The 15,918-nt window shown below is 36.2% G+C and overlaps 1 protein-coding gene across 1 annotated transcript; it reads left to right on the top strand.

The window, feature by feature from the left end:
• The first annotated feature begins 397 nt into the window (after positions 1–397).
• Abd-B (Homeobox protein abdominal B) lies at positions 398–14,912 on the top strand. The gene is made up of 2 exons (XM_089639193.1): positions 398–1,109; positions 14,464–14,912. The coding sequence occupies exons 1-2, from the start codon at positions 398–400 to the stop codon at positions 14,910–14,912; spliced, it is 1,161 nt and encodes a 386-aa protein (XP_089495319.1).
• The last annotated feature ends 1,006 nt before the right edge of the window (positions 14,913–15,918 follow it).

Genomic DNA, 15,918 nt, shown 5'->3' with positions numbered 1-15,918 from the left:
GCTTGTTTTGGCTCGTGTTGAACATTGACAACCTATGCTAATCCGACTATCAACATTTTACAATTGATTTACAAATTCGCAACCCAAAAACGAATAAATTGATTTCAATTAAAATAAAATTTGATAAAAAAACTTCTGTCCTTTTTTGAAACCATCCTCATCCACCTGACTCGACTGGTCCCTCCCCGCCCCCCGCCCCCTCCCCTTCTCTGAAACTCCCGCGGGCATCGTCCGCCCCGTGACCATCATCATCACGACCGGCGACCCCGTGGCGTGCTCCACCGCGGCCCCGCCCCTCTACGCGGACAATGTGGCCAACATGGGCGGCTCTTCCGGTCCGTTGTGCAACATGGCCGGATCCCCAGCGACCGCATCCGGCAACACCTCCTGGTGGACAATGATGAACGGTGGATTGTACGAGGAAAGTCCTCCTTCCGTCATGCCCCAGTCCACGGGGGCTTTGAGTCCGGGGGCTGCCGGTGGCGGAGTCAGCCCCACCGCGGCTCCGGCGCCACCCCCTGCCTCCACTGCCTCCACCTCCCCGGCTTCCGTAGGATCTGCCGGGGCGCCCGGGCCCTTACACATACCCGCCAAGAGACTCGGCTCGTACGGGGATTGCGTGGAGCCCGGGGTGATCAGACATTCGCATCACGGGGCGCAACCCTGGAACTATTCTCCGGCAGAGACGCATCACGGAGGGGCGGCTTTTGAGCCATCAGCTCTGAACCACCATCAGTATCCCAACACCCCCACCTACTACAACCTTGCTGGAGATCCATCGAGAGACAGGAAGTCTTCCTCGCTGTCCTTCTGGTCCCCCGCCGCCAGCTCCGGCGACTACGGGAAGTACGGCGCCGGGGGCGGAGGAGGAGCGGCCGAGGGCTGTCACCAAGGGTTTGGCGCGCAGGCATGCTGGAACTACCCGTACGGTGGCGCGCGGGAGCCCCCCGGGCAGCCGCCCTACTTGGGCGAGGAGCGGGGGCGCGCGGCGGGCATGGCGGCTGCGGCAGCCATGGCGGCTGCGGAGTCAGCTGGCTTTGGTCACGATGCTTATGGCCTGAGGAACTACGCCCCCGAGCCAGTCCCCGCAGCTCCATATCCACCTCCAGGTAATTGTTCACGCATAGATTACTATTTTTTTACCAAAGTTTTACATTCTCTGGAATTCTTAAATAAATTCAACTCATGACGTAAATATTTTCTCTAAATTTTTCTTACATAAATTATTATTTTTGTATTCAATGCTCATTTTAATACATTGCTAGTTAGTTGTTGTTGTTTCTTTTTCTGTAAAGTCTACAAAAATTATTAAAAATGTTTTCAAAAGGCTTAAATCAATATTAAATTTGAGAGTGGAAAATATCTCTTTCAATATTATCGATATAAGGAATTCTTAAAATATTAAAATTAAAAAACGAGAATGGAATTTTTTTTGCGTACAATAAATTTCCGCGTAAAATCTGCTACTTAAGCCGAAAGAAAAATTGTGAAACTTCGATAGTGGAATTGGTGAAACCACTTCTGTGGTATAAGACTGGTTTGTGGAAACTCAACATTCCTTTTCCTCGTGGTCATTTTATTACTCAACAGCGCTGTATTAAATTGTAAACTTATACAAATGTCAGAAAGATTTTATTAGGTACCTAAAAGAAAATTCGACATAATTCCATAAGTGTTGACAATAATTCGTCTCAAGTCAATTTAAATAAAATCAATAAATAAATAATATTTCACATTTTTCTCGTACATATTACTTACCACGATCAAAAATTAAACCTGAGACCACCCAGTACACTGATACCATAATGATTTCCGCAACCTGTATAATATGACAGTTATTCGTATCGATGTAAATATCGCTTAGAATAAATAACTACACTTCCAGTGTAACTTTTTATATTTAACCCAATAAACCAGCAGTATGCTAGTTCTTAACAGGTATTTAATTAAGTTAGAGCAGTTTATTGCCAAGTTGTTGAAACCGAAATAAACATGATCTTTCAACTCGGATTCCTCTGATAAGATATCTCTCCCTAGTAATCTCCTGTCACACATAAAATGGTCGATGTTATTGCATCATAATCATTCAATAATAAATTTACCGATTCGCTACCATGTGCCCGATATCCGTACCGGTATTTATTCCCAACTCTCGGTGACGAAAGAACGAAATATCAGCAAGAAACACTTTTTCTCCGCTGGCAATAAACCCGGTTATTCTTCGATCGTACACATTTCACAAAAGAAAATAAACATCTCGAGGAACCACGTAAAAAAATCCAAGCATTTTCGTTTCTCGTTATTTCACAGTTTGAACCTTTTAAAGTTTTTTTTACTAGGCTGTCGTATTTACTCTGTATTATTTTGTGTAACACAGACCGGTCATAAAACTTGGGTCGATTTGATCGTTTTGAGTGCCACTTATAATACCTGTAGCCGTCTCGCCTTACTGCCTTTTAATTTGTGGGCTGCAGACAGAGAAGAATAAAATTAATTTTTTGAGGTTCGTATAACAATATTCCCACAAACATATATTTTTTTCGTAACTACCGCACCCTTGAAAAGTTCAACGAAAACGATTTTACGAATTTGCTATCGAATTATGGAAACTTAATTATAACTCGAAGCAAAATTGGTCAAATTAATAATTTATCTGATGGAAATCTGCCATCGGTTGTTGCCTGCAAATTCGCTTGCAAATCGCACATACTCTTGCGTATGGCCTTGCGTATATAATAAATAGTGGTGTTCAAGTCGGTCTGCAGTATTGAGTGTTCATAAATTTATATGTATACATCTCTGAAAATAGAAGTTGTGTAAGCATTCAACATGAACATTCTTGACATCGTTTTGCTAAATATTATCAAAGTATAAAAAATAATGAGAAAAAAGGAATTATCAAAGTAAAGTTGTTTTGTAAATAGGGACACGAATCATTCTGAAACATGTCAGCCGCGTCGAAACATTTAGTCATTTAGTTGGGGGCACTCTGCCGCTATCTGCTCCGTGACGACAAAACATTAAGTTGATAGTTCCAAACTCCCATTGCACTCGCTAGATGTCGGCAGTAGTCCCATAGAACAGTGGCTAGTCGAACAACTACTGCCCTAGCGTAAATTGGATTCATCCATGGATCCACACGAGAATAAAAAATAGGGGACACGGAGGCAAGTAAAGTACACCCCTCCAAAAAAATCCTAATCATTATAAAGATCTGCCGTTCAACGTTTGTGTTCACAGTTTGAGCTTTTTAACAAAGTAGTCTAAAACGAGATTCAGAAGTGAGAAAAACGAATCCGTTCAGCTATCGCATCACCGTGAATACTGCACACGCATGAATTAAAGCAATTGAAAAAGTATCCTCAAAAGGGTGATGTCAATACTGACGCTTCAAAATTGTTCTGCTTTCGGATTTATAGTAACTTTTCACTCGGGTTCTTCATTTTCCTTGTATGTTTTATATGGGGCTTGTTCTTTCTGGGATATGGCTTACATCACTGGTTGTACAGTAATAGCTCACAGTAGGAATGTTCATACGTGTTCTAAGTTGCTAACACATGTTACAATGTAAATGTAAATGAAACGAAAATTAGTTCTTCATTACCGGTAGCATAAGAGTCATTATCGGATGAAAAAGTGTACAAACGCTTCTTTTTTTTAATTACGTTTTCCCGGAGGCGGCAATAAAACATTTTGGAATGTTATTGAATTACACCTGTTTATAAGTTCATTGATTTCACAAAGACACATAAAAAATGTACAAAATATTTAATTAGTTTTACTTGATTACCTACATTACTTTGCGGCTGCACGCCGTACATATTCTACGCACTTCATTTTAAATGCTGGTTCGATTCCTGTCACAGAGCAAAAATATAATGCTAAGTACCTACCTACCTCCCTGCCTACAAGCAGATTTAAAATAAACGTACTTATAATGTTGGTAGTTGTGAATATGATTCTTTAGCTTGATGAATATTTCGAAAAGCTACTTTTTTTTTCGGTAGTTTTTTACGTTACTCCGCACAAAAGTTGTAACTGTCCGGAGCCGGTGGAACTATAGCATCCCCTTTTAGGAAATGTTATGAGATTGAAGGAAGTGGAAGTAGGAAAGGGGAAGTATCTAACTATTCAGATTTCGGATAAATTAAGTAAGTTTAGAAAGACCAATTCATTTTAAGCAAGTTTCGGTTCTGAATGACATCTAGTTTTCCAAAAGGAAGATAATAATAATAATGACAATTTTTATAGCGCCGCTTTTGTGAGTTATCACCTCTAATAATATTTGGATAAATTCTATAGCGCCGTTTTCGTGAGAAAATCTTCTCAAGGTCACTTAACAACTCAATTTATACAGCTAACCTATTCCCTTAAAATTATACTTTCGGTTTAATACTAGTATCAAAATTAATAGATAATGAATTATAACTTAGACTAATAACTAAAAAGAAGTAATATTCGTCAGAAAATAAAAATTCAGATCGTTTCCTACTAATGCAAGTATATATCTATCTAAGTAGGGCAATACAATAAATGGACAGGTGACAAAGAACTGGAATCTATTTTAGCATTTTAACGGTGACAGCAGAACCTTGTACCTCAGAGATCAGCCAGCTGATTATTATTACGTATATTATTACGGATAGGTACTTTGATATATCAACCGGTTTTCCTTGAAGCCTCGGTCAAAATACGGCATTATCATCTAAATGACTCTATCACGAACCTTGTATTCAGAAGACGAATAAATAATACTTATTATGGGCAACGTGTTGCAAATGGCGGCTTCTAGATTTGGATGCACAGGCCATCACTCGCAGGTCCCTGGTCCCGGTCCTTGCCTATTGACGGATTCGTCACGACTAAATGGGTCCGCCACGAGAAAAATGTCGGTCGCCACTCGTAAACCGAGATTCTAACACTGGCCTCAAAATTCTCTCGTTTATTCATTACTCGTGACTATTCACACTTTGCTGAAACAATATGCTCGTAAAGCATCGTAGAACGAGAACGAGTAGAACGAGAACGAGTAGAACGAGTTGTATTTAAAATACCTCAATAGTCATAGGTAATTATTTAAAATAGCGCATTAAAAAATGTTTTGCACCTCAAAAGAGTGCCCCCGTATGCGCAGTGTAAATACAGGGAAACTATATCGCCACCCAGTTGGGCGGCGTTGGGAGACGGGAATAACGAACACCACTGTCACTCTCACTGTTTGGTGACTTAGCAGGGGTGCCCCGGTTCATGGCGTGGGGTTGGGGTCTAGACCGTGGCAGATTCCTATCCAATTCATATATTTTTCCCTTCATACCTTTTTCCTAACATTAAAAATATCCTCCACACAGCATCCCCAAGACGACATAGGCTATGAGGGATTTTTTTTCTAAGGGCCTTCTGTGTGGAGCTAATGTTAAAAAAGGTAGGGGCTGTAAGAAGGATTTTATTAATGCAGGTCTTGAAGAGGTCCGGATTATATGAAGGAGGAAAACAGATGCCAGTAGCTCGTTCCACATTCGAGCCGACTTACACAAAAAGGATTTTAGATTGCAGGGATTGTGCACACCGATAGAAGACATAGAATATTATTAAAAAGTTTATAAAACTAGTTTGGAGTACCCCCCAGTCCCCTCTTACCTCGTGTTATCAATTATTATATTTATTAAAAAATATTATTTTCACCCAGCATTAGCATACTCAATTGCATGAAGTAAACCTTTTAAGGAAAAGAGTGACTCACACAAATGTGAACGTCAGAAGAATTCGGGAATGCCCGAGGAAGACATGGCACGATCAAGTAAACAAGATACTTGAGTCAGGCCATGTCAAGAGCCAGAATAATAGAAGGGTATGTATGATACCATGTATGAATGTGAATAAGGCAAGGAGAGTGTACCATGACTGGCGGTCCGTCCTCTCTGTTCACCCAAGTATAATGGCGTGTTGGTTACTTAGTTAACCTCATATATTTAGACTGGGGATTTAATTGGACAATGTTCTTATGATGTACTTATTTATTGTTTCGTTCTACTAGCTTTCTACAAAAAAAATAGTAAGAAATAGAATGTTGGTACCTATAAGCTATACCCCTTGCACTTTATATTTAATTCAAGAAATAAAGTTTTATTTCAATTTAAATTTCATCCGAACATCAAGCGGATAAGCTAGCAAGTATATCTAAAATTATCTATTTGTTTTTTATTCATTATTCATAATTTATTTAACAAATCTGAAAATTAATGTGAAACCGCACAAGTGTCCAAAACGTCTGGACCCAGTAAGGCTATGGCATCCCCCATCGGGGTATGTTGTGAGGCTGAAAGTAGTAGGGAGGGAAAGGAGATGGAGGAGTGGAAGGTGGGGAGGTACCTGGCTATTCAATTCTAGTTACCAAACACGGCCAAAGCCATTTCAAGCGACGTTTCGATTCTGAATGGTGGTTAAGACCAGGACGATAGTGAAAGTATCTTCCACTTGCCAAAATGTGCCGCAAATACACTATATATTATTTTTAATGAGTAAATTGTGAAATAACACAAATTGATCAAATAAAATTTTCCTAAGCACGCCGGGATTTAAACTCGCGACCTCAAAAGTAATCATATTCGAACATAAATATATGAAGACATTTTTATAAACTATGTAGGTAGGTTGGTACCTACCTACTCTTATCTATGCCCATAAGTATTTTTTTTTATCTGTGCATAACATCCATGAGGTAATATTTCATTCCATGATTGATGGCTAAATATTACCAAGAAAATATATTATAATAGATTCTAAAATCAATATTTAATGATAGATTCCTAAAATTGAAATTCAAACACAAATAACAATTACTTAAGCATTATATGAACATTCTTAGATAGTAAAATTAATAATATAGCAGTTCAATATTAAAGATAGTGTGTGAATAAGACATGCAATGCAGCTCGCTTTGAAAGGAATATTTAAAAGTATTATTATTTAAATTAGAGAATAGAAATGTAATGCTGATATCAATAATTGTGGTCACACGTAAGTCATCGACCATCGCCCTTTTCCTTCTCAAAAGTCTAGATACTAGATTTATGACATCACATCTTTCTGGGACTACTTATAATCCATATACTACGTGTTCACTAATAAATGTCTATGTAGGTAAGCGGTTTCCATAAATAAAATATTAGTACAATCTTCAGTTACAGCAATAAAATTACCATCATTTGTGTATTTGAATTATTGCAGTGAGCTCGGATATCGATACAGTACCACTTACATTACGTCTTACATTTTCAAGGTCGCGGTTATAAATTGTGTGGTTATGTAAATGAGTTAGGCATAAGTTCAGAACAAAGACTTAGGGCCATTACTAAGTCGTATTCTTTGATCGAAATCCCAAAAACGATAGATAGTTTTGTTATTAAAACGACTTTTTGAATCTGTGTAGAAGTTAATAGGTACGTACTCAATCTTTAAGGATGATATATTATGTTTACCGTATTGAAGATTCTAACCGGAGTTTAATGCTAGAGTTCCCTAGGTCAAATATGGAAATCTTTCAGGAATGAAGATTTTTGACTAAATCATTTCTGATAAGAACCTAAATTACCAAAATATATCATAGGCACATAACCTTTTGGTAGAAGCTTAAAAATGACAATAATTGAGTATTAGAGGAATCTTTACTGATTGTTGTAACCAAGTAAACAATCAATATGTCAATATGTATGTTTTCCCAAATGATATAAAATAGATTAAAAATATACGTCCTATCCTGACAGATACTCTCAGTATCGCCCAGGTAAAGGATCGTCATTCAGAAATGCACAGTCACGTGAAGTGGTAATAAACATCTTAGGTGACATACTCATAATAACAAGGGATTTGCTTCACAACCTTATGCTTTCTCATCTCCTACCCACTCTAATCTCTGCAACGTTAACATAATTCAACTGCATTTGTCGGAACTCTTGTACCGTATGCACTCGGACAAAAATGAGTGTTGCTAATTTATTAAGAATCGCTAAACATTATTGGTAATCTGGTTAAGAACTGAATAGCAGGCCTTTTGCTAATAAACTTTTTACTACATAGTTCGTAATAATAACGAAAATGCACCCGAGTTTCTCTTGATAGTAAATAATGACAAAATGCGAAAATTTAGGATTTTTAGGAACACGTCTTCCGGCATCATGACAATACATTGGTATTTTACTAAAAGTTTATCAGGAAACCGATCAACTCATTCGTTAAGGTCTTGCAATGCTGTTCTATTCTTAATACACATGCCTTTTATTAGTAAATTTTCTCACCGTACATTGAAAAATAAATCATATTTTATAATGGGTAGGTACCATTTTTGTAGAGAGTTACAAATGACGATATTTGCATCAACCAATTGCTACCACAAAAAGGTATCTAATATGCAAAGTAAACTCTTTTTTTCAATATACATAAAAATGTACATGGTTGTGGGTAAAAACTTTCACGCTGGACTGTAGAGCAATTTTGCGCGGAAACAAATTATGGAAAGGTAGGGTGAACGAAAACAGTAATAATAATTATTGAAGTGTTGCCAGGTTCAATGCGTGTCGAAAGTTTCTCTCTGCGGCCAGTCTGGCCCATTCTCCAGGCAATCTTTTACCTCTGCTAGCTCCGAGCTCCTAAACAAGAAGAACGAGCCTTTGTTTACCCGTAGCGCAAATTGCCCACCGTCTCTGAAATACGAATAAATCGCCGATAATTTCATTGAGTTATGTGAACGCTCGGAACAAGACGGCTGCTGGGAACCGAACGCAAATATCTTCGTCGCCACAATTATTACCGCTGTTCGGTTGATTTTTTTATTGATGCACGGAAAATAACTAGGAATTTACTGATTTCTGAGTCAGTTGGCAGAAATCTTACTTCCATTCCCCAGAAATTAACACTGAAGCAACTAACCGAAATGCGATTTCGTTGCAGGGATAGGCAGAGATGATGGGCTGTCACACAATTCCGTTTTGGCATATTTCTTTCTTTTATATTCACATTCATATATCATCTCTTAGACACTCTTCACTTAGCTACCAAAAACACTAAATTTGGTTAAGGCCGAAAGTTAAGGTTAAAATATTTAATAAAATACTACTCGTTTGAAATAGAGCAAAAATCTCTAGACAAATGGTTAAGTTGCATTTAAAAATACACTGTGAATTTTTTCATGCCTATAAAATATTAAATAACAGAACAAAATGTGTTTTAAATAATTTTCGGAGCTTACTGTGCGATTTTTTTCTATCGAGGGAATTTCATACAATTAATATTTCAGCATTACAAATGTATGGATATTATCTTCGAAAATCAAATATTTATTTTTTGGAACTCTAAAACGAGTTAACGGGTATGCGGGGCTTAAAGGACTCTCTGTGATTATTATAACTCTAGCTCAATGAACTCGGATTTAAAAATATATTAATTGTTTTTTTTTTCAAAATTGATGTGACTAGAATTCAGACATGTGATTAAGTACCCATTTACCTATAATTTAATATTTTTACCATACAATTATTTTAATTGTGTACTTTCTTTTGTTTTAATTTCTTAAGGTTAATCTTGGCAAGTAAAGTTAGATTTCGAGATTTTTCAAGGGTCTGCGCTTTTTAGCTAACGTGCAATAATTATGTTTATTGATTCTAAAATTCTAATATCAGGTGATTTTTTTTACATACTGCTGGGTACTTGCGCAGATCTCTTTTAAGTGGGTGCTAAAGAAACCGATATTTTCGGTAGTAGAGTTAATTAGAAAAAATAATAATAACATTTAATGTACTACTAATAAAATAAAAGGAAGGAAATTAATTTATATTTGACTTTTTTACTTGGTTATAATGGGATGTTTACACAAACTATGAATACCGTTAAAACTGTGTGGAAGTTTTTTTTTCTGATTCTGGTCATTGTACTAAAAGGGTGAAATTTTAATATTTTCTTCATAATTGTTGATTTCAAAAACCGCACATTCCGAAATGGTTCCAACTGGCCACAACGTCATTATGTCTGGTAAGACGGCTGTCACCAACGTCACCTAGCGTGACGCCAACACTACCAAATTCACGAATAAAAACGAACATGTCGTTTTGGCGGCAATTCTAAAGTGGCATATTTTAAATCGTTAAGTAAAATTTATTTGTCAACATAAAAATAAAATAAAAATTCCTCGAAAATTGTAATTTTTTTCTTCTTTTTTTTTAAATAAAAAAAACTATGAAAGTATCTTGTAATCTAAAATGGCGTACTCAGAAATTTATTAATTAAATAATTTAATATAAGTCATGCGTTACCCATCTACATACATTTGAAGCAGAGACTTACATCAACAAATACGCCACAAAATATCACAAAAGCTTATTTAGTATTTTGTCATGTTTGTGCAACAATTTAAATATTTTAGTAATACTGTTAACAAACCGTTGTTGGAACTATATTTTTCTAGCAAACATTCAACGATTTTTCCTAGCTTGCGTTCACCAAGCCCAGGAATTTAATGAATGAATTGAATGATTCCTAAATATTTTTACAAGCGTAGTTTAATATAATATCTGTTTATTATTCCTAGAAAATTTCCTCGAACCCTTTCACGCGAATTAAATCTCTATGCCTTTAGAAATTAACTCTCTGGAAAAGTGTTTTTCGCTTGCGTTTTTGCACCCCTCCCGATCAGGTTAGGAGAGCTTTCAGTCCGAACGAAAGCTCCAAGGCGTCCCGAGCTTTGTGGCGTGTTTATGCAATATACAAGAGAGCTTTTTTCTTGGCAGCCTTTATTATTTCATATTTAAATTGTCTCGTCATGATGATTTTCCGTGATAATAGAACTTAATTTATGATTTCTATTACTACTTAATTTAGAAATTTTATTTTTTTGATATACCTAATTAAGTAATTTGTTTGAGTTATTCGACAAGCTGTTGATTTCTTCCACTCTTTCTTGACAATACATTAATAACTTACCATCTCACGACCAAGCTGTATTCCCTCGGGGGTAGGCAGAGAGGATGAAAAAAATACTTCAAAGTTTATTATACCTACCGGCACACACTCTATTTCATCAATATATTATCACAAAAAAAGTAATCTCTCTTACGAAATATAGTCAATTAAATTTTCTTTTAAATTCATTTTTCCTGCTTTTTTTAACAGACAATAATACACGATGGAAATAAGGTATCAATAAAATAAGTTACTATGATACACGCCTTATTTAAAATACATATTGTTTAACATTTTAAATATTTAAGCACACGGAGAAAACTTACTGATATGATATATTGCATTTTGTTAAAATCTAGTCAAATTATTCGTACCTATTCCTGTTAAAAACAGGATTGCAGGCTTTTAACGACTGAATTGACAGTTTTCCTAACAAACTGTAGGTAAAACACCAATATGTTATTAGAATGTCGCAACATGTATTCATAAAAAATCTAATATTGTCGCATTTCGTCATTGTGTTTTTCAGGAAAAGCTCACCTGATTGAACACGTGTTCAGATATATTCAGAATAGACTTATGTGTTTTTTTAATGAAAGACCCTAATTATTTATTTATTAATTTATAAACGCCATTTTTAGGAGCAACTTTTTATTTGAAAATGGATTGAAATCGCGTTTTTAAAAATATTTTAATAAATCAGCCATACTCTTTTTTCTCCGTGTACCTATGAAATTATTATAAATACCAGATGAATAACTTAAACAAATTCCTTTCCAAGTTATTGTCACGTCACTCGTTGGTGACCATGAAACACTCTGACGTAGTATTTAGAGCACGCGGAAGCTCGATTTTCAATGTCAATAAAATGAAGAGCATGAAAAAACTAAACAGGCAATATAAGCATTTACGAGTGCTATGCACCTTCTGTAGGAATCAACTCAATCTAGATCTGGGGCACCGGACCATTCACAGTTTATACGGGAGTAGGTACCGCGCGGTAACTACGGGACCTGGGTAGCAGGCAGGAAGGTCGACTATCATAAAATTTTAAACACATTTACAGCTCTATTTGCGGTGATTTTTTTATGGACTATATAATCCGTCTAGACAACAAGCTGCCTCCTAATTGATTGCCTCGTAATAAACGAATAAAATGACGCTAAACGCCAATAAAATAAATACAAAAAATAGTGATACAGTTTTACTGAGACCGCGTCATTTTGCGAGGGATATTTATTTAGTTCTAGGTTGTTGACGATCTCTGAGATGTTGTGACGTCACATCGCGTCACAAGAGTGCTTTCGGAATGAATCGTGATGTCATAATGTATTCAGTACCTATTAAGACGTATGACTTTTATTTTATGGATATATATAACTATAACACTTCGTTGGCAGCCACACCTTTCTGTTTAGATTTATGGGTGGCTCTTATCGGGCACGCATGTTAGGCAATTTGCGTTGAGCACAGTGCAATATTGTACTTATGTTTTTATTTTGTATATCAATTTACTGGAACTAACACGTTTTCATAAAATTTTCAGTTGTGAAAAATGTCGTTTATTGTCAGAAAGAAAAAGTATAGGATGTGCAAGTTTCTAACCAATTCTTCGGAAACATAAGCTCGTAGAATTGGCAGTCGATAACTAATTAATTATAATGCAACACCTAGTGAAAAACGAAAAAATATTTATACAAACAAAATACAAGATGTTCGGGGGTATAGTGCTCAAACTTCAAAAGCTGATTGATTCTACATGAAAGTACGAGAAAAAAAGATACGTAACTTTAAAAAAAATTTCAATGTTTTAAGGTAATTTTTAGGTACCAATTATTTGAATGGAGAAAACAATATTCTTCTATAAAATTATTTTTGTAAGGGGAAAAAAATAACGACATATCGGAAAAAGTTATTTATCTTTTTTACTTCTACGATAATTTAGAATCAACTCCCGAAGTTTGTGCCCTTTACTCCGGACACCCTCTATAAAAGCACAGCAAAATTGTGTCATATTATATATTTTTACGCCAGGGAAGAAAACTAGCTCTTTTGTTTGATGTAGAAGTTAAGAATAACATTTTTTTCTAGTTTTACAAACCAAATTTTTCTGAGGATTGATATTTTTTCTTTATTGAACTCTTGGAAAAGTTTGAAAAATCAGTCTTGCATGTCACCCTAATTTATACAGATAATGAAAATTTAAATGTTCTGTAGCTCATTGGAATTAAGGTTTAAAAAGACGTCTAAAAATAGTTTCGCTCATCCATCGTTATTTATCCGTCGATTATTTTTTTGCTTTAAAGATAAGACGGTTGTTATCAACTCAATGCCTACGAAATTACTATGATAATAACTTATTACTACGCTATTGTTAATATCAATCTACTAATTAATTCCCGTAACTTCTTTTTACTTGTAACCGCAAATGATTGAAATCAATAAATTAAACGTCATCTTTATAAATGATTCATTATGCAAATACATTTCATGAAAATCATCTCTCATCGGAGTCTATTTGTGAGGAGTTGTGCTCGTATGGCTGATCCAATGCGCCAAATCATGAATGGAAGGTCTACTGCTAGTTATTTGATATGTTAATTTAATGCGTCGTTAAATTAGTGTGCCGACAGTAAAAAGTACATACTATACATGTTTACATAAATAACACTTTTGACAGACTTTACGGAACATGCGAAATGTCGTAAAAGAAACAATGCAACTCGCCATTATTTATTCGAGAATTTTCACACGACGTCATCAATTTGATGATGTTTAGCGTAGGTCAGTTTTTATTATCACGTGGAGTTTATTAGAGTAGAGTTTATGATGCGCCGCAGCAAGTGCATGAAACGTTTAGGAAAACATGTCAGCGACTGGCATATGGAATTCGTATTTTAGAGTTACTATTAGATTTTTGAGTTGAGATAAATGAATTGAATAATTTAAACGAAGGAATAACATTTTTATGTTGACGATCACACCGTAACTTTTTATAACTTCCTAGTGTGGATGTTCATGGTTTTCACTACCTGTACTTCTAAATGGGAGGTCCATGATGAATGGGGGAGGGGGTGGTGTTTTCGAAAACTCTCTCATCTAATAATCGTCTCCATCATTATTTTCTTTATTCTTAATTCATATAAAATTCAGCATTAGTATGGACTCATTAATATTCCCATATCATTCGGCCGGTCGGCGGGGATATACATATTGTTTCTGAATAGAATTACTTCTGCTATCGACATATTTTCATCATCCTTCGGCTCTTAACTCATTGACGCAAGCTTCATAGATAGATATACAGGTTGAATAGGAAATTATTATTAGGAGTTCTAAATAAACATTATATTTTTTTCTCTTTTATTAAATTGAGTATTGAATATTACACCCTTTCAACTTGTCTTAAAATCTTGGAAAAAATAATGTTTTTTTGTTTGTATTTCGCACTGTTTTCCTTGATTCACTGTACCAAAAAATGAATAGCAATTAAAGCATACTAACTGTTAAAAGTGATGTGGGGTTCCTCCCCATCTTCTATCTTCCCGGCAGGTTCCCTGGCATCCATGTCTGTCGGAGTCGGTGTTGGCTGTGCCTCCAGCAACCCGCTGGAGTGGGCAGGACAGGTCACCGTGAGGAAGAAGCGCAAGCCCTACTCCAAATTCCAGACCCTCGAGCTGGAGAAAGAGTTCCTCTTCAACGCCTACGTGTCCAAGCAAAAGCGCTGGGAGCTGGCCAGAAACCTGAACCTGACGGAGAGGCAGGTGAAGATATGGTTCCAGAACAGACGGATGAAGAACAAGAAGAACTCCCAAAGACAAGCGGCCCAGGCGCAGAACAATAACAACAATTCTGCAGCCAACAACCACAATCACCACTCGGCGCACCACCACGGGCACTCGCAGCACCACGGGCTGAACCACCACGCGGCTAACGGGACGGCGGTGAAGCATCACCAGTGACCAACGCCCTTCTCTGGGGCCTTCCCGCACCACTACAACCATCCTGGAACCGTCAGCTAAACGCTGGGTGATCTCTCAGTGTACGACTCTAGGTGTACCTCGTGTACAAGACGTGGACTCGTTTAGACCTATTTATTTACTGTGTGATGTTCCGCGTCTTCGTGTGACTACTGACTCTGACTCTGACCTGCGGCTGTTAGGTTCCAAGTTCCATGTTCCAAGGTTGCCATCGTATGATTTGATTCCAAGTGGTGCGTTATGACATTATGTTTGACCCCGGAGAATTAATTAATCGAATATGTACTAGTAGAAAGTTAATAATACCTAAATCATGACACGTATAGAGCATAGGTCCATCAGCGTTGAGAACCTATGTTATGATAACTCTACTTAATTGTTTAAATAATATCATAGGTAGTTTGTTTAAATAGAGAATATAATTCATTGTGAAATTTTATTATGTGAGACTGCTTACTGTAATACCGGAAACGCGATTCTTTTATTTTTATTTAGTGATAGGCCCAAGCGATGAAAATTGGAGATTGTTTCATCGAGATATATTTTTTTAATGTTCACCTACCAAAAATATATTTTTAATGTGTCTTGAACGTTATTTTTTCACGGTTTCTGTAAGTTTGTTTTGTTGTTTTTAAATTTAAGGGCAGGTGCATTATGTTTCTTTTGAATGATTCCAATTTGCAAGTAGACATAGAATTCGAGTTTTAAATTGTTTAGAATTCACTTTGTTGTCAATTGATTTATTTCTTCCCGATCTATTTATGTTGTTGAAGGTTTCTGTTATTTTGTCGAATGATGTCTGTTGATTTTGAGTTGAGCATCTATTTTCAAGTGATCTAAGCCTAATTTTGTTATAAAAATATTGCTTTAGATTTGTCATTCAAGAAAGTGTTGTTTTTAAATATGTACAAAAATTTAGTTGGATCGTTTTAATGAATTTACAATTATTTTTACATTACAAAGAGAAAGGTTTTTTGGTGACATGCTT

The sequence above is a fragment of the Hesperophylax consimilis genome, chromosome 14, assembly GCF_061612785.1.
Source record: "Hesperophylax consimilis isolate HC1 chromosome 14, BYU_Hcon_1.0, whole genome shotgun sequence".
Classification (NCBI taxonomy): domain Eukaryota; kingdom Metazoa; phylum Arthropoda; class Insecta; order Trichoptera; family Limnephilidae; genus Hesperophylax; species Hesperophylax consimilis.
This window is presented reverse-complemented; position numbering and strand designations above follow the sequence as displayed.